Source organism: Clupea harengus, chromosome 25, assembly GCF_900700415.2.
Source record: "Clupea harengus chromosome 25, Ch_v2.0.2, whole genome shotgun sequence".
NCBI lineage: Eukaryota > Metazoa > Chordata > Actinopteri > Clupeiformes > Clupeidae > Clupea > Clupea harengus.
The window spans coordinates 9,722,604-9,749,949 of record NC_045176.1 but is presented as its reverse complement, the minus strand read 5'-3'; the positions used below and the strand labels follow the sequence as shown (position 1 = coordinate 9,749,949).

Genomic DNA, 27,346 nt, shown 5'->3' with positions numbered 1-27,346 from the left:
CAGTTGATTCAGAACTCAGCAGTTCCTCTACTGCTCCTACTCTTCCAACAAGACTTAGACTGTTATTATCAATAAGTAGTCATTATTATTAGTAGTAGTATTATTATTAGTAGTATTATTAGAAGTAGTAGTAATAGTAATAGCAGTAGTGTTTTTCTTGTTACAAAGCAGCAGTGTGGTAAATCAGCGTGAGGAGCAGTCTTTAACCATGCCATGTATCAAGTGGAAGAAGAGGCATGTTTTTTTAACCAGTCTCATGCTATATTTCTCCTTATGTTCCAGTAATGAATAATTCGTATCAAGTAGTAATAGCAAAAAGGTCTGAGAAACAAGTCGTGGAAAGCGACCTGGACAGAACACCTTTTATTAGGTGACTGAAGTGAGCACCACCCCTTTCCAAATCCATTCAGTTGCGTTACCAGCTGAGTCAAGAGGGCACACTGATGGACACAGAGCTGAGGATGCAAGTGCAAACTGTGCTGTAGTGCTGGAGAGGTGAAAAAAAAAGTGTCGCAACATTTCCCCCTAATACTGTTCTTCATAAGTTTTTGGAGAGATCTGAGTATCTCGGTGTATCCAGACTGTGATTCTTCTGAAACGCCCTCGATAGTACGCGGTAGTTCCATCAGCCTGCATTTTGCTGCAGCTGCGACTCCTCAATGAAGCTCATTGTAACGACAACACGTTGTTAGGGCAGCCGAGCCGAGTGAGCAGCGCAGTGAATGTAATCACACTGAGCGGAGAACGGAGCTGCGTGTCGGTGGCATCGTCCGGCTGTGCGAGAGCAGGGCAGACGAGTTCTAACGAGCGACACGGTAAGAAATGCTGTGTATAAAAGCTGTTTCTGTAAAAACAAGTGCATGCCAGTTTCAAGAATATGTCAATTTTTTTTACTTTGCATGTGCATACCGTGTTGCTGTGCGTAATTTACGCAGCGCAAATGAACACTAAACGTACCAAGTATTCGCCAGCAATATTTGTGAAGGAATGGACTTGAAGACTCAGGTGTGATGTATAGTTAGCATTTAGGCTTAAAATGTTACATATGTGGAATACGTCATTCAAAATTGTAATCACACAGTAAATAATCAAACTTGAAATCAATGATTTTATTTTGTTTTTCAAAATCGACTATGCGACTGTTTGTTGTCGTACATGGGGTCCGGTTCCTTTCAGATGGCTAACGATACAAAGCAAAGCACATCTGATCAAAAACATTCTCAATGGCATCTTAAATGTGTGTGTATATATATTCTTTATCCGTAACAGCGACATTGGCACAATTATTTAAACTGTGGATATTCTGTGTTAAATTGATCGGGTTAACTGGTATTGGATGTCGAGAATTGTTATCTGGTGTAGTTGGCTAAAGTAATTTGAAGATTCTAACAAGGCGACTGTATTCTCTCAGTGCCTGCAGTTCCTGGTGTGATCGGGAAAAGTTAGTATTTCAAATTTGTTTTGGCACTAGTGATACAAATGATATGGCACGGGGGAGATTTGTGTTTCTGAAGGCATGTACTGGAGTTGCACATGTAGGTTACTGCTTTTAAAGTTTGTGGAGCAGTGAACTACGAGTTGACATTACATAAGATGAAGTCCTTACCTTTGGTGAAGGTGAAGTCCTTTGAACGGTCCAAAGTTGCTACTTGTATGCGCTGGAGAGCTTAGGAAGAACTGAATGCGCAGATCCATGTCTGCACCCTTCTGATTTCATAACGAACATATTCTGTTTGACAGAATACAAATGTAACGGTGCATGAACACTGACAAATTACTGACTTGGAATAAGTTAATTTACTTGTTTGAAAAGGGCTGAGAAAAAAATATCACCGACGAAATTTAATTCAATTTTAGGAGGAGCAATGTTAAATGATTCTGAGCGGCGTTAAACCTTCTCGCACCGTCGAGTCTCATTTGTCCACTAGGTGGTGTAAATAATGGGTAAGATGTAAAATGTGAGCCGTTCAGCGGAGCATGTCTGTATAATACCTCCGCGGGAGAAACCGTCAAGATAGGGAACAAGTGTAAAGATTTGTGACAGCAATAGGTACCTACAAATAAAAAGTTGAGGCATAGAATGCGCGCAAATAAATAAATAAATAAAACTCTCCATGTGGCAGTAAAGGAAACAAATGTAGACTGTTCCTGAAAATAAATTATCTTAAAACCCACTGCACTACAACAATTGAGACCACTGCTAAATGAATCACAAAAAAAAATATGACATTACTCTTCACAATGGCTAGCCTTGATAGGACACCTTGGATAGTTCAAATAAAAAGAGTGTTTCTTAGCCACTCTGCTTCCTTCCTAAGTCTGCATCGCAACGGAAGCCAGCTCCCTTGTGAAAGTCCTGCCTTGGCCCCTCCCGCGCACGCGTGGGGCTGAGAAGGCAGCCACAATAACGAGGCCATATGTTACCAGTCCTCCTCATGCCGTGTTTGATGTCCAGATGCCAGGAGCGGAGAGAGCCGCTCCTCCGTCTCAGAAAGCCCTATCTCTGGCTGACGCAACCATCACTCTTCTCCAGCAGGGGGGGGGTGGCGGTGGGAGGGTGTTGAGCACTGGTGACTCGGTAGCCTCGGTGCTCCGTTCCCGGAGCGGGCGACTGCGGTTCGCGCTCGCCACGGGGGGGCCCAGTGCTAGAGCCTGGGCACCACTCGTCAGATGGCACGGGAGGCTAATGAGACTTCATCATCCTGTCCCACAACATTTGGGGGCGAGCCGCACTGAACACAGAGTCCGGGTCGGCAGCCAAGCCCGACAGCGAACAGATTCACCCAGGGGCTAGACATGACGGAAGAGACGAGGGACAGAGGGAGGCTAGAGGAAGGGAAGGCCAAGATGGGAGAGGCCAAACGGAGTGCTGCTCCGGTGCCACTGTTCGAACGGATACGAGTGATGCCGACGTGAATAGGAAGGAAAATTAGTGAATCATCTGGGTTTTTTTTTTTTTTTTCACCATTTCAAAATGTTGTTAGGGTTTGACACTTTAACAGCATTGTATTCAGGCAGGCCCTCTTTTCCCCCTTGAACACAGACATGACATCAGGGCTGTACGTCTGCACTGATGAATGAGCTTATGTAGATGACTCTGGTTGTGGTCCTATTCTTCAAATGCTAGTCGACTATTTTATGAATACGCGAGGCTCACTTTGTATGTGCGGAAGGTAAACACATGACTTTGGGGATAAAGCTCGGGTTACGATCGAGGCGATAAAGATCCCTGAGATGACTCAACCGTTTAAAGCCTTCCACCGCAGCCGCTAAATCTTCGCTCATCTTCCCCCTGTCATTTTCAAATATTGGCCAAATTGTAGGTGTTTTAAAAGGCTTGAGATGTAATCAGCTGCTAAGCACTGGTAATTCCCCCTATAAGTGAGGCTTATAAAAGAGATTAGGCGGGTTTAGATCAGACATCTCGCCTCTGAGGTAGCCGGGCTCTGTCGCCATGGAGAAAGGGCCCCCGACTCTCTCCAGCAGTGGCAGGGAGGAAAGCTGGACAGCACTGGACTGCACCATGTGTTCAGCCTTAAGGGAGCACAGTAGAATGCAAGGGAAACACCTCTGACTAGCCTGGACACACTGATTGTGTAGATTCTCCCTCCAGATGTTTTGATAATGAGAAAAAAAAAGTGCTTGTTCGATTTCAGCCAGATTCCATTTATCATGTCAGGATCTTATCTATAGAGTGAGTGAATTTCTATTCCTTTGAGCGCTCTAGACTTTATCATGCCATGCATCATGACACAGGCAAACCCAAGATTTTCTAGGCGCTAGTTATTATATCCTATAAGTGTTAGCATCTTGTGAGAAGCCGATAGAAAGGTTTACTTTACATTTGTTTAAACAGAGTGGCTTTGCTCGAAGGCTTGATCTGCCTTTGAAAATCATGGCCAAGAAGGATCTTTTGGGGTATAACAAGAGATTTCTGAGACAATTCACTTCAGAATCAAAATAAACTGTGAGTTTGAGTCCTGTACTAGTTCTTTGTGAACTGTAGGAAGGGCAGATTTCCCTAGAGAGAACCTGTATTACTCTGCCCGAAATCATGTTTGAACTTCTCTTTTCCCCCAGACTGTAAGTGTTTGACTTAAGAAGGCTGTTTGAAACACCTAAAAGGTTTCCATGCAGTCAGGTACTCCTGGGACCCCTTAGGAGGGTTTTGCAAGTGGAACATTTCTGCCGTTACCCAAGGTTATATTGCCTTGAAAGGCAGTTGTACACTGCCGTTAGAACTCAGTGTCACGTCCTGGTTTCCAGCACTCTTTTGGGATAGTTTGATTTTATGTTGCAATTTTTTTTTTGTCAGAGGAAATGGCAGGTAAAAGTGCTGTATAGCTTATTTATAAAATGATGTGTCATTGAGTAGGAATATTTTCCATCTGTCTGTGTCTATTCTGTTATCATGTTAAGGACACTTTTTTAGCTCGCAAGCAAACTAAATGCAATATTGGTGATTGATTTTGTTCAATTTATTATTACTAATACTGGTGGTTAGTGGCCTTGTTGAGCTTAGCTTCATTCTGTTGCTCCCTGTGGCAACTGTGCCTTGGATGTACAATCTGATCACAACACCTTCTCAATGGAGATTTAAACTTGATGTGTGGATTATAGCTGTGTATTCCAATAGGGTCATATTTCTTCTGTTCGACTGTTTGCTTTTCTGTCCATCTGTGTGCCAGTCTCACTCACTCTCTCTCTCTCTCTGTCTCTCTCTTTCTCTCTCTCTCAACCTCTCTCTGTCTCTTTCTGTCAGTCTCTTTCAGTGTCCTTAAGAACAGAGCTGTATGTCTGTGATGCTTTCCTGCAGCTGTGCTTGCACACCTGGACCTCTCGTGTCCGTCTTTCAAGTCTCACAAGTCCTTTTATTGCACTTCACTCATGATGATGATGAGCGCCTGAGAATGACAAAGGCCATTACTGGGCCCTGTTTGAAAGCATCAGAAGACTGTGAAATATATCATAGCAAACACCTATCGATAAAATGTCCCCCACCCCTACCCCTTTACCTCCCTGGCCACCACTTACCTTCCCTCTCTTATTTTTGTTTTCTTCAGGTGAGAAGACAGCAGCTCTGTGACAGTGACGTATGCTCTTCATGCTGGGTGCTGTGGAGTCCGATCAAGCCCACCATTTGATTCCAGACTGGAACTTTGTGAGAGACACAGAAAAGCCCGAGTCAAACTTGGAACAGTGCCTGTGCTGAGCTTCTTCCAGACACTGCTGGATTTCTATTTTGTCCCAAGCGATTCGCAGACTACTTCTTTTTTTCGAATTTCATTTCATTTTGTTTCTTTTTATTTCACACTTGTCCAAATGAAGCCAGACAGGCCCCTTATCTGGAGTGTGATCAGCCAGACAACCCTACTGTTGGTAGCCCAGTGGGAGCTGGGATGCTCTGGGATGACTCTAAATGCGGTTCCTCTCCCACGGGCCCCTCGCCTGTCCCACGGGGCCGGCGCCGGAGCGCTGGCCCACAGGCAGAAGCGCAGCTGGGTGTGGAATCAATTCTTTGTCCTGGAGGAGTTCACAGGTGATGAACCGCTCTACGTTGGCAAGGTAAGGTGATGTAAAAATAGAAAAAAATGTTGACAGCAAACTATATGCTAATCTTGAGCTTGTGGGAGTCGTCTCTTGCTTTGGTGCTTTCAATGCCAGCTCGGACAGAACGAGGACTGAGACTAATTAAATTTAGCTCAGGTGTTACCGCACTGCAGAGGTTCGAGGTGATTCCCTGTGACGCACAAGCCTGCTGCTATGACATTGCCCTTTGAAGCTCACATCCCTGTGATAGTGACTTCTGTGGCTGGAGAGGATCCAGAGTTTTGGCAGGTGTTGAGGGGGGACTGGGTCCCATGTGGGGGAACCCTGCTCTGGTGTTGGGGGGTGCATCTGCCACTTGCCCATTATCTCATGTGGCAGGTTTATTTTCAGCAACTCTGGAGGTCTTAGAAGCTGTCCAGTCAGATGGTTGTCTGTTTGAAAGTGGAGCATATATTTTCGGATTCTCCGGTGTTAGTTGAGAGTTGAGGACTGAGCGAGCCTAACCTTGCAAATCCACTACAGGCAGAAGATGATGAGGTCTTCAGTGATCTTGTGTTCAAGGTCTGTGGTGAAAATTTGAAAAATAAACTTTATTTTCCTTTTGTTATTACCAAATTTGTAAACGAAAGATAGATCAGATGGATAATTATTAGGTACCAACTTTAGGGTTTTAAATGGTTACATTTTTGTAAATGTTCATGGTACGTGTCAGGTATTTGTGTCTAAATATAGATATGAAACCTCAACTAGAGGAAAATAAAGCCAATTCTTTGAACTGTGTGGTATAATGGGAAAAAATGTGTAAGTCACTTGAACAGACAGATTCTAGTAAGAGCTAAATAAGAGAAGTCATCTGTAAAGTAAAGTACCCGCAGCCCTCAGCCAGTCTAAGCAAACAGCTCTAGACATTTGAAAAGACCTCCCCTTATTGAACACCTTGCATTTGTGCTGTGCCTTAGTTGTAGTACACATTACCATTTGCCTTCCATATCAAAGAGTCTCATCTGATATTAGTATGTGCATATTGGTATTTGATAGTTAAAACCTGTCATCTTTAAGTTAACACTCTGTGGTCATCAAAGTTGGCCTTCATCTTTTATATGTAATTAACACTCTCCCAGAACATGTTTGTGCCGAATACAGCAGAGGAACATGTCAGTTTAACAGCAGTCTGAGTCGCTGTTTGATCCTCCTTCTTGGATAGTATGAATTTGATAGCTGTGGATTGCATGCTGAGGATCGAGGGAACAAAGGAGGAGAACCTCACTGAACCTCATAGTCCCCTAAGAGATTTACATCAGGCTTTCTCTCTCTCTCTCTCTCTCTCTCTCTCTCTCTCTCTCTTTCTCTCACGCTTCTCATAACCAGTTTGTCTGACTTTCACATTTTAATTGACATCAGGGAAAGGAAAGGATCAGCCTCCGTTCCATGTTTCACTCTCATGCTGGGTTGAACATGTCCTCTAGAAGCAAAATATATTTTTTTCATTTCTAAGATGAACCATGGCAGCGTCACTTGATAGTTTGTGCTGTATGTATTTTATACACACCCAAAAGCCGATACTGGATTCCTTCCAGCTGGCTCTGATGGATGGACTGCAGGGCAAAATTGCAGCCGCCAAACATTTATGGCCTATACTAAAACACTCTGCACTCCACTACTACACATCCTGCATATCATATATGGTCCTCTGAAAATAAAGAAACATCAGATTTTCAATCAGTCCAGCATCTCCTTGTGCCCACTTTAAAGTCCTTTCAACATGCAGTCAGGAAATAGCACGTTCCTTGACCATCTCAGAAGTTCTCTGTGCTTTGCGGTCTGTCCAGTGGTCTTTGATCTTTTCTGCTCTCTAGCAGTCTAAACTAAACTTCTTTTCCGGGCCCTGTTCCTGATCCTGTTTAATTATAGAACAAGGAGGGGCCATTAATAATGAAGTGTTACAGTGGAAGATTTTTCTTGATATAACATGTCAGATGTGACAGCTTACTGATGAACCTGCTCTATAATGGGGGGTTCCTATAGATTCTTACAGTGTCTTTTCTGAAGATGTACCATCCCTCTATAATTTAAGAGACAGTGCACTGTGTAATAGTGATGAGAGAACGTAGACTTGTGAGATGTGCAGGAAGAGATTGATGCATAGATCTAGACTTGACGAAGTGTTTGAGTAAAATAAATGAGTAAATAAATGAGTAAAATGTTTACCTGCGGAGGTCAGGATGCAGGGAAAGCACGAGGAAAAGAGATGCCATTAGTTTCACTGGATCTCCACAAAAAGGAGATTTTACTCCAGCTTGTTCTCAGCACTATCCTTCCCTTATTTTCACAGCCAGTGAACGGCAGCACAGACGTATTGTTGTGCATAATTAGCACTTGTGTGCATACCTCATACCTGTAGAACCGAAGCGAACAGTGAAGCAGGGTTATATGTTCACCATCTTCCCTGGACAATGGACAGGCACAGGCAAAGGCCTTTTTTCTTCAAGTGGCTTTTATACAGTCTGTTTTTTTATACAAAAAATTGTTCGTGATGAATCATTCTGAAATCCTTTCTTTGTGGAACAATTGTGGGATACAATTTAAATTACAGCCCGCTAATTAAAGGGTAAGTGCCTGTTAGGTACAGTGTACAAAAAAATAAGTCAAGTGTATGATTGTGAAAGTAAGGGGTTATTACCGGATAATACCCATCTGCAACAACATTTTATGAATAAGGAATGTATGTATATATAGGAATGTATTTAAAATGTATTGTAATTCTAAAAGTAATTATATGTTACTTAAATTAGTTACAAGAGACATCTTATTACAACATGGCCAAATACTTTTGTTATAGTGTAAATAACAGGATAAGCAACTGTGAAGTACAGTGTAAGAAAAAACAAGTACATTATTAGGTAAGTGGTAATTTACAAATGTTTTACAGATAAGAACAGTAAATGTTTCACCTTCTTGCCAAAAGTGGGCCTAATTACATGTTACTTACAATTACTTACGAGGGGCACAATGTACTTAGATAGTGACAGGAGAGGGTACCAAGGTATATTCACACTATACTTAGCAGTATAGCAGTAAAGCAGTATAGCTGTATAGCTGTATACTAAAGACTAGAGAGACTGTACTAGAGAGTAAGTAGAGTAGAGTTAGTCTCCAAGCAACCGATGGCAGACAGCCTTCCCCCCTCTATGTTGTTAGGCCGAAGCCAGTTCGTACAGCTGTACGGTGTCCATTAGAACTTCTTTAGAAACTCTTGAATATGAATATAACAAACCGATTAAGAGAACACTGAAATGGATTAGATGTCAAGTAGGGCAGGCTGAATAATGCATGCTCATGTCTCAAAGGAGGGTTTTGGAAATATCAACAATTATTGCTAATGACCTCGGCGTCTTCACTGAGCACACGTTCACTTACAAGCTTGTTTAATGCAGAGCAGCACTAAGTGCGTAGCCCTGGAATTATACAGTTAGTTTTTTTTCCACGACTATCTACATATCGTCAATTGGACATTCGTTTCCTTGTGTATGGAAGTTAAAGAGGGACGACCATGTGATCCACTCCAGCTCTAGTGGACGCCCGTATGAATAATATCCCGAATAGTGTCCGTCAACGTGAATTCTCAACTTCAACATCATCCCACGTGGCCACCGTTGAGGAATCCCTGGGTGTTGAGTGTCCGTTCACATTCAGCGCGAGTTTGCATGCGGTGTGCGGCGCGGGGCAGAAGGGGCTTTGAGTCCTGCCTTAATTGGAGCGGAGGCTTTGATGGTGGATGCCTGCGCGGGAGCATCAGGGAATCTGCTACAGCAGTGGTCTATTTGCATTTCCCTTTTCTGTGCTGCCAAAACCAACTTGCACTTCAACCCCTCCTCTATCCTCGTCCTACCCCATGAACCCCCCCACCCCCACCCCCCCAAACCCCCGAAATGCACTCTAATGACGACCAGGCCCTGGCACGCCCCTCTCTGTCTCCTCCACTCTCTCTCTCTCTCTCTCTCTCTCTCTCTCTCTCTCTCTCTCTCTCTCTCTCTCTCCTTCCCTGCCCTCACTCTACAGCGTTTGGCAGCTGGACGAGGTCCCTCCCCCACCCTGGCCACTGGAAACCCTTCGTCAGCCAGTCGGGAGATTAAACATGTGCACTCCACTCCTCTCTTCCCTCCCACCACATCAATGATTCGCTGCAGCCGAATTAAACAAAATGAAAAAGTGGAGCAGAAAGCAGCCTTTTCATGTTGGGGATCAACAAGCACTTTCCCCCCCCAAATCCTCTTTGGAGTGATTTCGAACATGTGTTCCTTAATGAAATGCAACACAGGGAGGAGAGGGGTTGCCTTTTCATCTGCTTCCCAGGCTGTGTGCAACACTGCCATGGCCATTTGTCGGCAGTGCTGATCAAAGTCATCAGGTTGGCAATCACAAGCTCGCAGGCCAATGACAGCTTCACCCACACCTCTATACTGTATGGTCATACACAGGCACACATACACACACACACACACACACACACACACTCACAAACACAATCATACACTCACACTTACACACACTCACACACATATACTCACACATACACACACAGACAAACGCACACACATACACACTCACACACACACACACACAGCCTCATTGCACATAGAAAGAGACCAGGAAAATATGCATATGCACAATACATGCCTTCTGTGCATACAGAATATGCCATCTCACCACCCCGCCACCTACCAAAAGATTTTGAATGGCAGAGAATGAATAGGGTTCCTTGCAGATACTTCCAGAGAAGGCTGTTGTATGAGCAGGTCTCTTTGAAAGGATCTGGCAGCCCCTCTTTGTTTGGGAGAATGATATGAGCTGACACCTCTGGATTTAATGACATGAATAGGAGGGGGGTAAGGAGCGAAACGAAGAAGATTCCTCGCTGGTATCTGCGGACGGACAGCGGCATAGATATCCCCAGAATGGATCTGCAGCACAATGAGCTACAATAGCATTTGCATTTATATAGCACTCTCTTAGGTGTTGATTCACCTCGGATATTACAATGAAGGGGGAAAGAACCTCTCGCCATTAGATGGCATTCAGAAAGCCTGAGCAATCAGTCCCACGGGTTAAGGAGCTATTGCATACAAATGACATGGAGATCTGTGCACGCGGGTGCGGCCTTTGTTACATCGCGTGGGTCTGTCTCCTGTATCTTAATAGCCTTGACAGCTCAGACTGTTTGTTAAGGTGATTCCAGGGAAGCTCAGAAGATGACAGGCAAGAGAGCACATGCACCTGTACTCTCACATGATGCGTCCATACGTGCCCTGGATATCCCCCACTTGTCCTTGGGTATCACAAGCACACTACTCAGCCGCACTGCGAGGTTCCGGGAAAGTACTTCACAAGATGTGTTCATCAAAACAGAGCACAGATGGCTCATATGATTGGGCTCTGATTGTTCATTGGGAACGCTTTTGTGGGCCCACATGCACAGTCATTCATCAATTAAACGTTTAAAACATGAGTTTATGTGAGATGTTTGCAACAGGATCACATTGCGAGTGCCGTATAGGCGACATTGTGCTCTATACGCGTGTTCTTGAAGAGACTATATTGCTGTTTTTTCTCGAGTCGCACAAATGCTGTCTGTCCTCTAGAGCGCTCGAGTGACCAGCTCAGGGGAACATTCTGCTCGCAGCTGCTTCTTAATTCTTGTTTCCTGTGCATTTACACGGTGGCTTTATAGTGTTGGGGTCTGGACGACTGCTTTTGAAGTGACACAGGACTGTGTCTCATGTGGTCAGTGTCAATTTTATGTCTTTAAAATGGCAGTTGACACATTTCCTCCAAGACCATATGCTTATTGTTGGCAGCTGCGTATGTGTATCTGGAAAGATGAGGCTGTGAAAATGAGGTTGCTCAATTCCAAACCGTCAGAAGTGATTTTTCACTCTCTATATATTCCTCCCAGCTGGTGGCTTGGTTCAACATTTTAGCTTGGAGTTCCAATCAAAAGCCCCCATAACCATGTTACGACCATGATAACACAATATATTACTTCCACTGTGTCACGTTTCATTTCACAACTACCATTAGTGACGCTCTCACTGGTTCGTATTCAGCTGCATGGAACTTCACCCCCTTGGTAGTTCTCATCATCCATAAGGATTTTGTCTTTAGTCATTGCTACAAGCTCTATTCACTGCCTTTATGCTCATTTGGTGACGAGGACCATTTGTACAGACCTAATGTGAATAGGCCGAAGTATGTGTTATTAATTTTCTGCTATCCTGCTTTTTTGGACAAATGGAGAAGGATTTTGTCCAGTCATACCATTATGAAAGCCTTTGTAGTCGCCATTGATCTTTGAGGAATAGCTGTATCCTCACAGCATGTGAATGACAGCTCGTGTGAATGTTTCCATGGTGTTTACTGGTCATTTATCTTGGGAGGTCACTTCATAAAAGCCTTATTCAAAAATGTAGTATGTGATGTGCATCCAGTCAAGAAGGGGACCGTTTGAGGACAGTTAAAAGGGGTCACTTTTGTTCCCATCCATTTATGTAAATTAATTTCATGACACTCGCACTGAAAGTATCACACCAGCACCGAAACACAGCGACCACTCTAGAGATGACACTGACATCAGTGCTTTGCCAGAGCAAAGTCAACTGTAAATGGAAAGCCATTTGTGGAGGCTCACTCTGAACGAGGCAAACTGATGCCTGTTGGCAGAGCTGGCAGCTCCATATTTGTCATCAGAGGATATTTGGAGGGGCGAGGACATCGTATTAAGGGCATTCCAGCAGGACAGGATACGAGGAAGGCGACAGACGAACACAAAATTAGCTGTGTGTAAAACAGACAGTGTTCGTAATCTGAGAGTGTAATTGGGCCCCAGTGCTTGCCAGAGACAGATGACAGGCTTGTAATGACAGTCTTCATTTGTCTCCCTTTATTGCGGAGTAATACACTGGCAGGGAGAGCCTGGCAACGGTCCTGGGGGTGCAGATACAGTGAGATGCCTGTTGTGCCACTGTCCATATTAGCAAAGTCCTTTAGCAATGGGGCGTGCTAATTTGTCCTTAATTCAACGCTGTATTTAGATCACCCGGGCAGTTCATCAACATGATTGCGCTCAAATATAACATCCTCGTTAGGAAGATTCCAGATGCGAATGTGACACGCTGTCACGCTGGCGAAAATGTCCCTATGGGTTAAATAATTTGACTTAAAGCAGCTCGTAATAGTATTTGCTGCTCTGTAGGAGAGATTGCTCAGATGTGACTCAGCTCAAAATGGTTGCCGTGATGGACAGGGGACGTGTGTTTGAATGCCAACTGTTGGCTCAGTGATTTAGACTCAGGTAGTGGGAGAAACATCTCATCTCTGGCTGCGGTGAAACGTCCTTACCAGCGAAAAAAGGCTGGAGCTGGTGACCTGCCGTTTCCCCCTCTCGCTCTGCAGCTTCCTACCACATTCTCTCCTTCCTTATTTTACTCTCCTCAATGTATTCTCCTTTCTCTATCTCTCTCTCCTTCTCTCTCTCTCTCTCTCTCTTTTTAAGCCTGACGTCTGCCTCTTCAACCCTTGTGCCTCTCCATCCTTATCCTCATTGTTCTCTCTCTCTCTGACTCACACACACACACACACACACACACACACACACACACCACACACACTCTCACCCACACATACACACCACACACACACACTTTCTCGCCTCCACTGTCCCTTTGCTCTGTCATCTGCACATCATCTTCTCTCTCTGCTCCTCACATTTTAGATGTATAAGCCCCCCCCTCTCCCTCTCTCTCTCTCTCTCTCTCTCTCCCTCTCTCTCTCTCTCCTATTGTTGTCCTCTGCTTCTGTCTTGATCTCCCAGTTAGCCTCTGTTTGTTTTTTCAGCCTTTCTCCCCAGTGCTCTGGGAGCCACTGTGTGCACAGAGATGCAGGAAGCAAAGGCAAATCTGTTAGAGGGAGGGCCTGTCAGGAAGCAGGAGAGTCATCGCAATGCATGATTCACACAAGCACATTAACACACACAAACACAGTCCCCCACACCCACCCACACACACACACACACACACACACACTTTTTATATGTAGAGTATTGGCCCTTACAATTGCACCTATACAGAGTGCAGGGCTGTACAATAAACAAGCATGTAGAATAAACTCTGATTTACTGATTTACAATGATTCCTACTGAAGGATGGTAAAGTAATATCAGCGTCTGACATGGAATTCATTTGGAATAGTTATATGTAGAGTATTGGCCCTTACAATTGCACCTATACAGAGTGCAGGGCTGTACGATAAACAAGGATGTAGAATAAACTCTGATTTACTGATTTACAATGATTCCTTCCTAGGATGGTAAAGTAATATCAGCGTCTGACTTGGAATTCATTTGGAGTAGTTGCTTGATTGCTTGTAGTTCTGGGAAGCATTATCCATCATTTCAAAAGGAGGGCTGGGATTTGACCAATGAACAGCAACACGACTTCCACAGAAATTCCACTTTACCACCCCCCCTCCAGAGGCAGCTCACCTCTGCCTCCCACTCACCTCTAGGGTTTCCTTTTTGTTCCTTTCAAAAGCTTTCTCCTCAGCAAGAACTTGCATCATTAAAATACGTACGGCAGAAGACTTCTGTGTAAGACTTGGATTGGTCATGCTGTAATAGTGAATTACTGGTTCTGCCACATGTATTTTTTCGGGGGGGAAATAGTGTTTTTTTTTTTTTCTTTCAGAGTCTTAACAGTGTGCAGTGACATTGTTCAGCACAGACTCTTAACTGGTCTAAAAGAATTCACCCCCTTAGGAAAGCAAGACACAGAAGTTTTGTTGTGAACATGCATTGAGCTGCGCCATGGAGACCGTGCCTATGGAATGCCAGTTGTGTTTCGTTTCTTGCTTTTAAAAAAAAAAAAATCTGATTAAATGCAGTTGGCCAAATAGAAGAAACAAATACTCCTTTCAGGATCAAAACACCTTTCCTCTAGAGAGCGGTCCCTTAGATAGTTTGTAGAGAGGGGTTTGTGGAGGGCCTTGTTTATGGTGCTCGAGACCCGGGAGAGTACCATTATACAAAAGCTTTTGAGCCAGAACATCTCACACATGGGCACACAGACAGACATGGGCGCAGAAAATTAGTATGTAGTATGGAGTACGGAGAGATCATAGTGCGTATATCACCCTTTTGCTCAAAATAATGAAAATATTGAATTTCATTTATGGAAAAAAGGTAAATGATCACATAAAAAAGTGAAGTGCACTTAGTAATATTGTATCTGTGTCACCGTTGCTGTATTTGTGTCACTCAGAATCTTAAATTGCTAGGCTGTAAAGTCTTCACCTCTCATGTATGGATGGCATTGTGCTTCTTGTATCAGGTTCTTTTGTGAAATTGGGCCTTAGATCAGCAATTTATCAACAGTAGGGACTTTTCCAACAGGTGAAAATGGAGTGCTTGACAAATGCGTGCAAACAGCAGCATGCAAATCCTTCTGAGAACATAAGTGAACTGACAGAAAATGACAGGAAACACAGTTTTGTGAATATATATATTCCCTACAAAGTGGGGCACCGAGAAGGATGCTTGAAAGGCTAAACTTGTTCAGTGGTGATATATTGTGTTATACAAGACAAGGCTCCAATGGAGGATGTCGTTGTTATTCATGTATTCCGATGTAATCTAGTCCTGCACTGAACATGACTGTGAGGAGGAAAACTCTACATGTTGATACACTTGTTCAGAGTCAGACAATACCTAGAAGTTTAAACAGATTTTGCCCAAATGGAACGTAAATGTATGTATGTATTCTGACATATGTCAAGAAACAGATTTTTCCATAGAAAGTGTTACAGGCATTCGAACACAATAGCTACTTTAGTTGCACAACTTTAGTTACTTTTCTTGGCAAAAAGGCATGGATCCTAAATTGGACTTCACAAATACAGCTGTTGAGTTAGCGGGCAAACCTTCATGCCACCACACCCTAGATACCTCATGGTCTTTTCCATTTTTTTCCCCTCCAGCTGCACTCTGATGTGGACAAAGGCGAGGGGAAGGTGAAGTACGTGCTCATGGGGGAGGGCGCCAGCTCCATCTTCACCATCGACGAGGACACGGGAGACATCCACGCCATCAAGCGCCTCGACCGCGAGGAGCAGGCCTACTACACGCTGCGGGCTCAGGCGGTAGACTACGGGACCAGCAGACCCGTAGAGCCCGAGTCAGAGTTTGTCATCAAGGTCCAGGACATAAACGACAATGAGCCAAAGTTCCTGGACGGACCGTACAATACCAGAGTGCCAGAGATGTCCCCTGTTGGTGAGTGTGCGAATAAATCTGTCAGCCACTTATGAAACAAGACACGAACAAAGCAATCGGTCCGGTCAGGAAATCTGTCCTGTCAGGGACTGCTATGTTAAGACGCCTGAAGGCTGTCACACTCCTGTGCCGAGGAAGACAATGAGCTGATTTATTTGTAGGGTTGAATGGCACGGCGTCCGCAGCAGACACTAAAGGCTAGGCTGGCAGCCTGTATTACAAGTGCAATTTATGTCCTGCCTGCTCAAATCTCCTGCAATCTCTAAACACAGCCATTAGCCTCTGCTAAAGCAAGTGACCTCTCTGCGCAACCACGTCTTTATAGATCCATTTAAAATCATTAGCAGCCAAGGAGTGATTAATGGTTTTGATTAACAAGAAAATGATTAATTTCATTTGGTAATTAGAAAGTCGGGCCTTGTTTGTTTGCAAGTAGACCTTTGTCTAATGTGCCATATCCCTCTAAGCCTGTCCTGAAAAAATGTCTTTGTAGAATTATTGCTATTGTTGTTGACAATGATTTTGTTATCAGTATATTCCGTCTCAAGATTTCTTTTTATTCCACTACTTGTTTTCCCTTCCCATGCAACAGATCTCTAACCATTAGTTGAGTTTTGTAATTCGATGACTGTGATCAGTTTATCATATCTTACAAGTTTGCTATTCATTTGAGTCGGACTACTGTATTCAGTAGTCCATTTTGTGGTTGTGTGCCATAACTCCCTCCAAGAGGTGTCACAATATTGTGTGCCCCCCCCCCCCAATATCTCTATTTAGTTTCATGACAGATTACCAGTTCAATAATAATCTTATTCGCCTCACTTTTAGCGAAGCCCTGTGGTCTGTAATGGCCCATAAATTGGTCTCAAGTAAAGGTCTGGCAGTTTCCATTAGTCGTTTATCCGCTTATATGAAATCTGTCTGTGAAATATACATGTACCAGCACCAGCTCTGAACCCCATTGCATGCTGGAGAACTGAGAACTCTATTTTTATATTCTGACTCCATTTTTTTAAGGGGCACAGGAAATATTCCAAACTCTTGATCATCTTTTCAAGCTTTTACAGGACTGGCCACTGAAGAATGAAACTACAGCTGAAGGAAAAATAAAGTTTCCCTGCGTAGCTCTCTCTGTGCGCTGTTTTGAACAGAAGTGTATTATACCACAGAAAAGAGTCTGGCAGTTGAGCAGCTGAGCAACAGGCTCCGAACGTGCAGCGTATGCAATGAAGGAAGCATCAGACCCAGTCCCTTGAGTCCTCACTCTCAACGTGTGATGGAGGGGGGGGGGGGGAAGAAAAAAGCAAATGCCCAAGCACACTCAAAATTATTAGGCTTAAATTTATGTTGACAGTACACTCTGAGACGCGTAGTATGGTGATTTCTGACATGAGCACATTTGAAGGTGGCAGAAATGTTTGAGCTGTGTGTGTAGAAATCTCAGTCTCTTGCGGGGGTGTGCCTCTCTGGGGACCGGGGGAAACACATGCAAGCAATCAGGACAGCCATGGAAAAAAGGACATCTGCCACAAGGACTAAGTGTAAACACACAGACGAACACACACACACACACACACACACACACACACACACAGTGCAGCTTGAACACACACACACACACATACACACACATGCATGTGCACCCGCACATGGTCTGATGGAAATAATTGGACCTCAAAAGTCAAAGAAAAGGGTCTCCTCATATGTATGGACTGGAACCACACTTTTGGGGAGCATATTTTTAGACTCAAGCTTGCAGTAAGCTGAAGGAACTTATTTTTTCAGATCCAAATAGGCACCAGACATAGTTTACATCAGCACTTTATTTGAAGTGGTTGCAATGCCCACTGTAATTACAGGGTAGTATGAAATTTGGCCCAAGAAGTCGTAGTGTATGTGCCTTTGGATATTGTTACATTGACAGCTGAGCTAGATGGCATAAATATACGCTGCTGAGTTGTGATCAAATAGCTGACAGACATGCACTCCACTGCAGCTGTGTCTCTTTCAAGTTGAGGTTTTTGGTGGTGCTGTTCCACTCAACTTATCATTTTCTTCCAGGCACATCTGTGGTCCAAGTGGTGGCAACAGATGCAGATGACCCCACATATGGGAACAGCGCTCGAGTGGTTTACAGCATTCTGGAAGGACAGCCGTACTTCTCTGTGGACCCCAAAACAGGTAAAAATATACACACATGTGCAAAGTTTCCCTGAGAAAAAAATGTATCCATTCATCAAATTGTGTGTTAACACTTTACTTAAACCAAGTATTCCTAAAGCATTATAAAAACATTTATAATGGGATATAAAGTATTAATAATAACATAAGTCTATATAATTATTTACGTAAGTGATAATATATAGTCCGCCGGTCAGTATCAGAAAATAAATCCAGACAGGACGAACAGGTCTTATAATGAACATAGTTATATCTGCACTCATAAAGCATTACAATGTAATAGTATAAGGCCTCACAGCTTGAAGTATCAGAATACATAATGAAGCTTCTTTTACTTCTTGATAATGGCACTGATGACATTTTTGCAGTTTATCCACCAAATAATTATTATTCATAATAATAGTTGTCTACAGCTTATACTACAACATCAAAACGCTTCATGAGCGCAGTCATGTCTGTTTATAAATAGTTATATAAACTTACATCAGTTGCTATAATGCATTATGAATACTTTATAAACATATATCAATGTGTTTATAATGCTTGATGGGCACTGGGTTGAAGTAAAGTGTTAGCAAATTTGTTTTAATGGCCAAGACCATGTACATACATACAGTATATATATATATACGTTTACCTATATCATGTATTTAAAAGATAATTAATTAATAATTTTGCACCAGTGCAGTGTGTGTAAATTGTCACAGGGTTTATTGTTTCAACAAATATACTGAGAAATTTCACCATGTAACACCATCTCTGGACTCCTGTTACACTCATGAGAAACACATTCTCACCTTAATTGTTTTGTACATAGACCACCTACGGTTTGATTTGATGTGCACTCAGTCCACCGCCGGTCTGATAGGAAATGTTCTCAAGTCATCACTGAAACACACTCTCCTACAGGTCTAACTAATGGACCTATTTCCTCTCAAGAGTGTCACTGAGACAGACCTGTGTATGAGCTTAGAATCACACCTTGTTATGGCCTGCGATTATCGCCGCTGTTTATCTGATGATTCAGAGCAATGGGCTCAGTGAGGCTGCCTGTGGCTATTGTGATGGAGCTGCTTGAGTATGGAACTTGGTGTGATGAGGTTGTAATGAGGTTTCTGGTACATTAGTAAAGTGCAACACATCAGCCCTCACCTGATTACAGGGCACAAAATCCTCCAGTGCAATCAGCGAGGACGAAAGCGTGGGGATGTGGATCCATTTCTCATTTCGTACATGGACACTATCATCATTGAAAGCAGCCGAGTCTTGATTAAAACACCTTTGAGTGTGCGGCCTTCATTTTTCACAATTTTCGCTGTCTGATTGATGAGAATTTGTGGGTTCTATCATGAAGCCCAATCATGTGGTGAAGCGAGCATGGATGCCATATGTCTTTTTTTTATAAATGACAGTAGTTATTGATCCAGTCAGATCCAGCCTATCAAAACTGAAAAACGTAATAACAAAACTGAGAAAGATTTTGAGACAAATTGACTCAAAATATCCCAGGCCCAGTTTACACCTGTATTTGGCACATCTTGCATTTAGATCGGGTTCAGATACGAGTTGTCCCGATTGCTCTGATTGCTCTGATTTCTCTGGCCTGCTTCTTTCACATTGCATGCAAATCACAGACACTCCTGAAGTCATCCTTATGACTATGGCAGGTACCAGAAAGTCTATTATCATGCACACATGCTCATTACTGATACATAGAGAACTCAGCATTGTGACAGGAATGGCCTATATGCAGTAGTCATAACTATTTGGTGCATTCACTGAATACTGAACACTTGTTGGACTTAAGTTTGGAGACTACAAATAAGTATATATAAGTACTTAAGTCTAAGTATATTCAAAATCACATAAAATACAATTTTAGATACTGTACTCCAGAATGCAGTCTTCATTCCTCATCACATCTGGCTTGAGCTAGGATTTCTAGGTGTTTATTTTAGCTATAACAATAGACAAACTGGTTATGTTGTTCACCAACATTTGTAAGAAGAGTCCATGCATGGTTCTGGGGGTTGGCTATGAGGTAGTACAAGGCAGCACCTTAGAGCCATTGCTGCTCCGAGCCTAATGGCAGTGACGGCAGAGCATTAATTGCACACCGACCGGCCATAGGTACCATGCATGGAAAACCAAAGCCGTCAGATTTGGCAAGGATTGCAGGTACTGGCCCCTAGCATCCTCTCCAGCGTCTGCTGGGAGCTGTGTTGCTCAGACTATAAGCAGCTGGTTAATTTGTTTAAATGTTTCAACCCACACAAGGGCACCATTTGATTTCTCAATGGTGGAGCAGAGATGTTAACTAAGGCACGAGATGGCTGCCGTTCCCTTTGCTAACTGTTGGTTCACTGTCAAACAGGGCCTGTAGGGGAACGCTGGGTTCCCCCTGGACTGGCTGCGTAGCAGCTTCTTCGGCGGTAGGGCCTGAGTTAGTTGGTCATTTGCTGGGTATCTTGTCGACTGTGTAACAATGCTGGTAGGATGTCCAGTGGAGGAAGAGGCAGGTGGACACCAGGTCCTTTATGCTCATTGTGGATTTAGATGAAGCACTGCTTAGGTTCAGACGCCCGGTGCTCTAGAGAATTTCGAATGCTGGAGGACTCGTGGTGTAGTGATCAACGAACTGGACGTCCATGTGGGGAGGTTTGGGGGGGGCGGGGGGGCTCCAGTTGGTAGCTGGGAATCTCCCCATGGGTGCCGGGTTGCATGTGTTTTACTCTGTTTCGGTGAAAGTGAGACATGAACGTGTGCACTGACTCACCTGCACTCATCTCATCTGATACTCCTCACACACTGGCAGGCTTGGCTTGGCTTTGCTCTGTCAGTTTTTTTCCCCCACTGATAAATGATCACGATGGACATCACAGCATGTTGATGGAAGGTATAAACACACACAGTATGCATTGTGTCTGGAATGCAATCAAACCAGCTAGACCTCGTCTGAAGGTAATTTGTCTCACATTGTGATCAGATTTGTGCTGTGCATAAGTATGATACATTGTGTTCATAAAATTGTATCATCTTCCAATGTAATCCTAATCAGGACATGCAATCTCAGTGACAATGAGATTACATAAAGATATGAAATGTACATTTATATGTGCACGACATATCAGGGCACACTGAGATGGGGTCACGCGTGTAGATGGTTTGAAGCCCATTGCCACCATTGTATCACGTTTTAACCCACACAGGGGCTTTTTGATTAGTACAGATTAGTACAATTATTCTTCCGAGTTTCAAGACGCGTGTATATGTAAGTGTAAATGTGAATTGTATTTGAGCTCACAGTGTGAACATACTTAGCGGCTCCTTCACTTCTTTTACCCCAGATTCATTAAGAAGCTTAGTGAGAATGGGGTGTGATGCCCTGTCGCTGTCATGCCAACCAACTAGTGGAGCAGGTGTACCGCACAGACCATGGGCTTTAGAAACAAACAAAAGCAAAGAACAGCCAAAGTTGTTTATCTCATATACAAATGCAATAATGACTGGAATAATGGAGTACATTTCACGAGTCATTTTCATCACAGAACCAAGGTTTCCTGGTCATACTGGACACACATCATACTCTCAGTATTATAATGATTGTTTTTGGAGGCAGCTAGTTTTTTATTTATGATAAAAGAAAATGAGTTGTATTCATTTTAATGAGATGAGAGTGAAAGAGAGATAAACACACCTGTTGTTCCCGCTAGCTGACAAGGTTTGGTAGCCCGGGTCGGAAATTAACATTAAAATGTTAGAATAGATTTCACAGCAGGACATCCACCAAATATATCGCCAAACCACATCAGTTAGATTTTAGCTTTTATTAGTGCCAACTCTACTCTGTCATTCTTTGCCAGCTGTCAGTGTTTGCCATGCAAGTCCATTGGCTGTTAGCTAGTTTGCTAAGAATGAAAGTCCATGATGCTTGTAAATACACAAACAACTGATCCCTGGTTCTCTGAAGGAATTATTATTTGTGGCTCATTTTAGTTTGAAAAATAGAATAGCTTGTGGTTGCAGACATTTGGAGAACAGCAACCTGTGTGGTCCTTACCACAATATGAGTCTGTGTACCTGTAGCTGCACTCACAGACGCTCACAGTGTTTTTCTCTGCTCCATTGACTTACACAGAGTACTACTGTGGTTGTTATATAATAATAATAATAATAATAATAAAACTTTATTTATATAGCACCTTTCATGCAAAAGAATGCAGCTCAAAGTGCTTTACAGCAAATACATAATATGCACAAAGAAAATAGACATGCACATAAAAATAGACATCAAAGAAACATAACAAAGATATAGTGCAAAAAAAAAAAAATTATAATTATAATTATAGAGATATATTTAATCCAACCCCTTAATATCACCAGTAGAGATTTAAATTAAATTAAAAGTATTTATATATATATATATATAGTGCGAAGTGGTAGCTAGTTAAAGGCTAATGTGAAGAGGTACGTTTTTAGTTTTCTTTTAAAGATGTTAAGCGAGCTGGCTTCCCTGATGTCTATAGGCAGTATGTTCCATAGCACTGGGGCGTAATTGACAAATGCTGCGTCCCCGATTTTCTTACGGCTTTTGCTGGGAACCTCCAATAAACCAGCATTCAATGATCGCAGTGTTCTTGAGGGCAAGTATTTGACTAGGGAGTTTGCAATGTAACTTGGTCCTAGCCCATTAAGGGCTTTGTATATTAGGAGAAGGACCTTAAAGTCAATTCTAAAAGTTACTGGAAGCCAGTGCAGAGCAGCTAAAACTGGACTAATGTGCTCTCTCCTCTTGGTTCTGGTTAATAGCCGAGCTGCAGAGTTTTGAATGAGCTGAAGTCTCTCAGTTGTTTTTTTTGGGAGGCCAGTAAGGATTGCATTACAATAATCAAGACGGCTTGAAATAAAGGCATGAATCAGTTTTTCAGCATCTTTTTGATTTATAAATGGCAGGACTTTAGCTATGTTTTTAAGGTGGAAAAATTATGTTTTCGTCACCTTGTTAATGTGAGACTTGAAGCTTAAATCTGAATCTAAAATAACACCAAGACTTGTAACCTCCGATTTAATCAAGGGAGTTAATTTCCCCAAATTGTTAAACAGCATTTCTCTTTTTGTTTTAGGGCCGACTAGTAGGATCTCAGTTTTGTCCTCGTTTAACTTTAAGAAATTATTGCTCATCCACTTATTTATCGCCAAAAGACAGGTAGTAATGGAGTTTATTGCTGCAGCATCATTTGGCTCAGCAGAGATGTATAGTTGCGTGTCATCAGCATAACTATGGAAACATACATTGTGTTCTCTAATGATGTCCCCAAGTGGCAGCATGTACAGTGAGAATAATAATGGACCAAGGCAGCTCCCTTGTGCAACCCCAAAGCAGATGTCATGTTTCTTAGACACATGATCTCCAAGCCTGACATAAAACTTTCTCCCTTTGATGTATGTTCTGAACCAGTTTAATACAGAGTCAGAAAGCCCAACTACCTTTTCAAGACGATGAATTAGGATGTCATGATCAATAGTATCAAATGCTGCACTTAGGTCTAAGAGGACCAGGATTGAGACCTTATTTGCATCCAAATTTAGTCTGAGGTCGCTGATTACTTTAGTAAGAGCAGTTTCAGTGCTGTGGCATGTTCTAAAGCCTGATTGAAATTTCTCCAGGATATTGTTTTCTTTGAGAAAGGAGTTTATTTGCACTGAAACTATCTTTTCAAGTACTTTACTAATGAATGGAAGATTGGAAATCGGCCTATAGTTGATCAGTGCATTACCATCTAGGTTGGTTTTTTTTAGTAAGGGTTTTACAACAGCTGTTTTGAAGGCATCTGGGAAGATGCCAGTTTGAAGAGATGTATTTATAATCTTCAGGACATGACTTGAAACACTGTCAAACACCCGCTTAAAAAATGCTGTAGGTACAGGGTCAATACATGAGGTGGAGGAATTGCACTCAGTGACTTACAAAGATCCACCAATGTGATGCAGGTGAAATTTCCCATGGTTGCATCTTTTTTACAGTGTTTTCTGAGGCCATCTGCGTTTACATCAGAAATAATACTTGCTCTAATTGAAGTTATCTTGTTATTGAAGAACAATAGGTTAGAGAAAAGCATGCAAGCCCTGACTACTTTAAATAAATGGAAGTTGATGCAGAGAAGGAAAAATGTCTGGTGTTCTAGACCTGGGAGCAAGACCTATAGTCTATTATGACTGGTTTTGCTGCAAGTGGAAATACACACAGTTCATTATTCGAGAAATGTCTGTGCCGGTTTAATACTTGATACTGGATATTGTACATTAGGCAATCTTCATGCAGGTCATGTAAAGCTTAAGTTGCCCTGAATCTACCAAGTAATCTGATCACATGTAAATGATTACACCCAGTTTGAAGGAACATTGTAATGACGTTTGTAATTGAGATGGATTCATCCTCTCCGTCTCATAGCTATTGTACATTACGCTTTCTCCACTCTGACAATGTCTATACCAGAGGTGAACTCTTTATTTTTCACAAGTGACTAGTGACATTGCCAGGGACCAGAGCTGTGAGTCCCAGTATAAGACAATTATATTACCAGTATATGACGATTAACAAGGTCCAAGTGCAACGAAATTGAAAATCCAGAATCAAATAACCACCATTCAATGACATTTATTTTCATATTATTTTCATAGATAATAAAATATTATTATTTTGTACCAAATCATATTATTTTATATTATGTGGTGCAAAACACTCAAATTTCTGGATATTCTTGCTAATTCTCAGTTGAAGAAATCAGCCACTAAGCACCACCACACGATGTCTTTGTTGAAAAGTGCGGAAAAGTAAAAAATGTGTGTCATTTGCAGGGGTCATCAGGACAGCCCTTCCTAACATGGACCGGGAGGCACGGGACCAGTACCTGCTGGTCATCCAGGCCAAGGACATGGTGGGACAGATGGGCGGGCTCTCCGGCACCACGTCTGTGACGGTGACTCTGTCGGATGTGAATGACAACCCACCGCGCTTCTCCCGCAGTAAGGCTCCAGACTCTCCGACCTGTCTAACATGCCTGATCCACAACTCATGTGTTAATGCAAAATTAATACATAGACCTGAACAGGCTTTTTAAGCACCATACAGTGAATCAGGAAAATCAAGGATCCCCGTTTGTGCACTAGACAGAAAACAGATAGGAGCTCTGAAGCAAAACAGTTGCCCCAGCAACCGCTAATGAATCCGATACTCGTTGGAGCTTACCCCAGCTCTTAATTAATTGAAGTTGTGGTTGTGGTTTTTATACGTTTTTTGTTCTAATAAAAAAAAAGTTGGGGCTGAATAAACACATGGAGAATTGAAGGGGCACTCTCTGGTGTGAGAGAGAGAGTGAGAGAGAGAGAGAGAGAGAGAGAGAGAGAGAGAGAGAGAGAGAGGTAGAGATAGAGAAATAGACAGACAGACAGAGAGAGAGAGAGAGAGAGAGGAGGGGGGGCAGAGAAAAGTCTTAGTGGGTGAGTCATCAAACCCAGAAGCCAAGTGATAAGAGAGAAAACACATGAAATCGGAAAATAGTGTCATCAATAACTCTTTCTCTTTGTTTTCCTGTGTGTGTGTGTGTCTGTGTGTGTGTATGTTTGTGTGTTTGTTTGTATTGTGTATTTGTGGTGTCCTTTTGAAGAATCCTATCAGTTTTCGGTGCCAGAGTCTCTGCCCGTAGCATCAGTGGTGGCCAAGATAAAGGCCCTGGACTCCGACGTGGGCCCAAACGCGGAGATGGAGTACAGAATTATAGATGGCGATGGCCTTGGGATGTTCAGGGTCTCCACTGACAAAGACACACAGGAGGGCATCATCACTCTACTTAAGGTATTCAGGGCCACCCCAGTCAATGATGTGGGCAGATTAAAAGGACATGGCTATTCACTGTTTTCAAAAGATAAAAATAAATAAATATAAATAAATCAATTTGGCCTGTGCAGTTGAAAACGAGGTCGCAGACGTTTTTAAGTTAATTATGCTTTAATATTGTATGAGGGTCTCTGCATTGTTTATGACAACTGGATGGTACAATGCTTGCAAGCCTTGGCCAGAAATGATAAATAGGGTTCCAAGGACCCATTTCAACATTTTAAAGCAATGTGTCTTTGTCTTAAAATCAATATTTGGCTTGTCACTAGACGAGCAATCGATACCAAAACTCACATGAGAGATGGATGATAGCATTTTTATGATCAGAAAATGAACCTTTCAGTGGCGGGTATGGTCACAGCAGTTTCACTTAATGAACAAGGTCAACATATTCAACATTCACCTGAAATCTCTTCATGCCTTTCATTTGAAACTTGAAATGTTTCCTTCTTTCGTTAATTTAATGTATTTCTTTGTATTTTTGTTTGTTTGTATGATAAGAACTTGGATTTTGAGACTAAAACCACCTACTCCCTGAGGATTGAAGCATCCAATCGACATCCGGACAGCAGGTTCCTGAGCCAAGGGATGTTCAGCGACACAGCGATGGTTCGGTTAATTGTGGAGAACGTGGATGAGCCACCAGTGTTCTCCTCATCACTTAGCAAGATGGTGGTCTCCGAGGCCGCCAAGGTTGGAACCATAGTTGGGACTGTGTCAGCCAATGACCCAGATTCTACTAACAGTCCCATTAGGTAGGAAATCGCTGGGAATCTTTATAAAATTACAATTATGTGTTAAAACGTATCTTATTATTTTGCTCTGTGGTAGGTATCAAGGTGCTACATTAAAATATGGAAGAATAATAGCTATGTTAATTCGTTTCTCTTGTTCATAAGTGCTATATTGATTCATTTGTTTTTCACATGGCTTTTCTCTAATGAAATTAAATCACTGGCAACCTATTCTGGAAAAATGTTAAAGCTGTCAAAAAGTTAAAATCAAAAAAGTTAGAATCAGATTTCCTCCTCCTCCTGCTGCTTCAGTTTGAATGAATAAGCAAGATAAATAAAGCTCAACAGTCTCTTGAAATCTCAAAGCCATGAGCTAAATGAATGTAAATCATAAAGTAAAATACCTAACTTCATTTAAATTTGTCAAATTACTTTCCTTTCTATTTCAACCTTCTTCCAGTATAACATGACTCCTTCTTTATGTTAGCTGAATGATTTCACGCCATAATAGCAGGAATTTGAAGGCCATAGCTATTCTGCCAGTCTGTTACAATTGTGTTATTTTTGGTCTGCAGGTATTCAATAGACCGCAACACGGACCTGGAACGCTTCTTCAACATTGAGGCAACAACTGGAATTATCAGCACTGCTAAGTCGCTGGAC

The 27,346-nt window shown here is 42.5% G+C and overlaps 1 protein-coding gene across 1 annotated transcript in view; it reads left to right on the top strand.

Annotated features, from left to right (window-relative positions):
• The first annotated feature begins 241 nt into the window (after positions 1–241).
• Positions 242–27,346, top strand: part of cdh7a (cadherin 7a) — a 47,451-nt gene continuing 20,346 nt past the window's right edge. Inside the window, exons 1-8 of the mRNA XM_031563134.2 lie at positions 242–815; positions 5,064–5,565; positions 15,577–15,871; positions 17,933–18,052; positions 24,911–25,078; positions 25,720–25,907; positions 26,451–26,704; positions 27,259–27,346. The exon at positions 27,259–27,346 is cut by the window's right edge and continues 49 nt beyond it. Coding sequence (XP_031418994.1) covers positions 5,323–5,565; positions 15,577–15,871; positions 17,933–18,052; positions 24,911–25,078; positions 25,720–25,907; positions 26,451–26,704; positions 27,259–27,346 — 1,356 coding nt within the window. The 5' untranslated portion in view covers positions 242–815; positions 5,064–5,322. The remainder of the gene's footprint in view (positions 816–5,063; positions 5,566–15,576; positions 15,872–17,932; positions 18,053–24,910; positions 25,079–25,719; positions 25,908–26,450; positions 26,705–27,258) is intronic.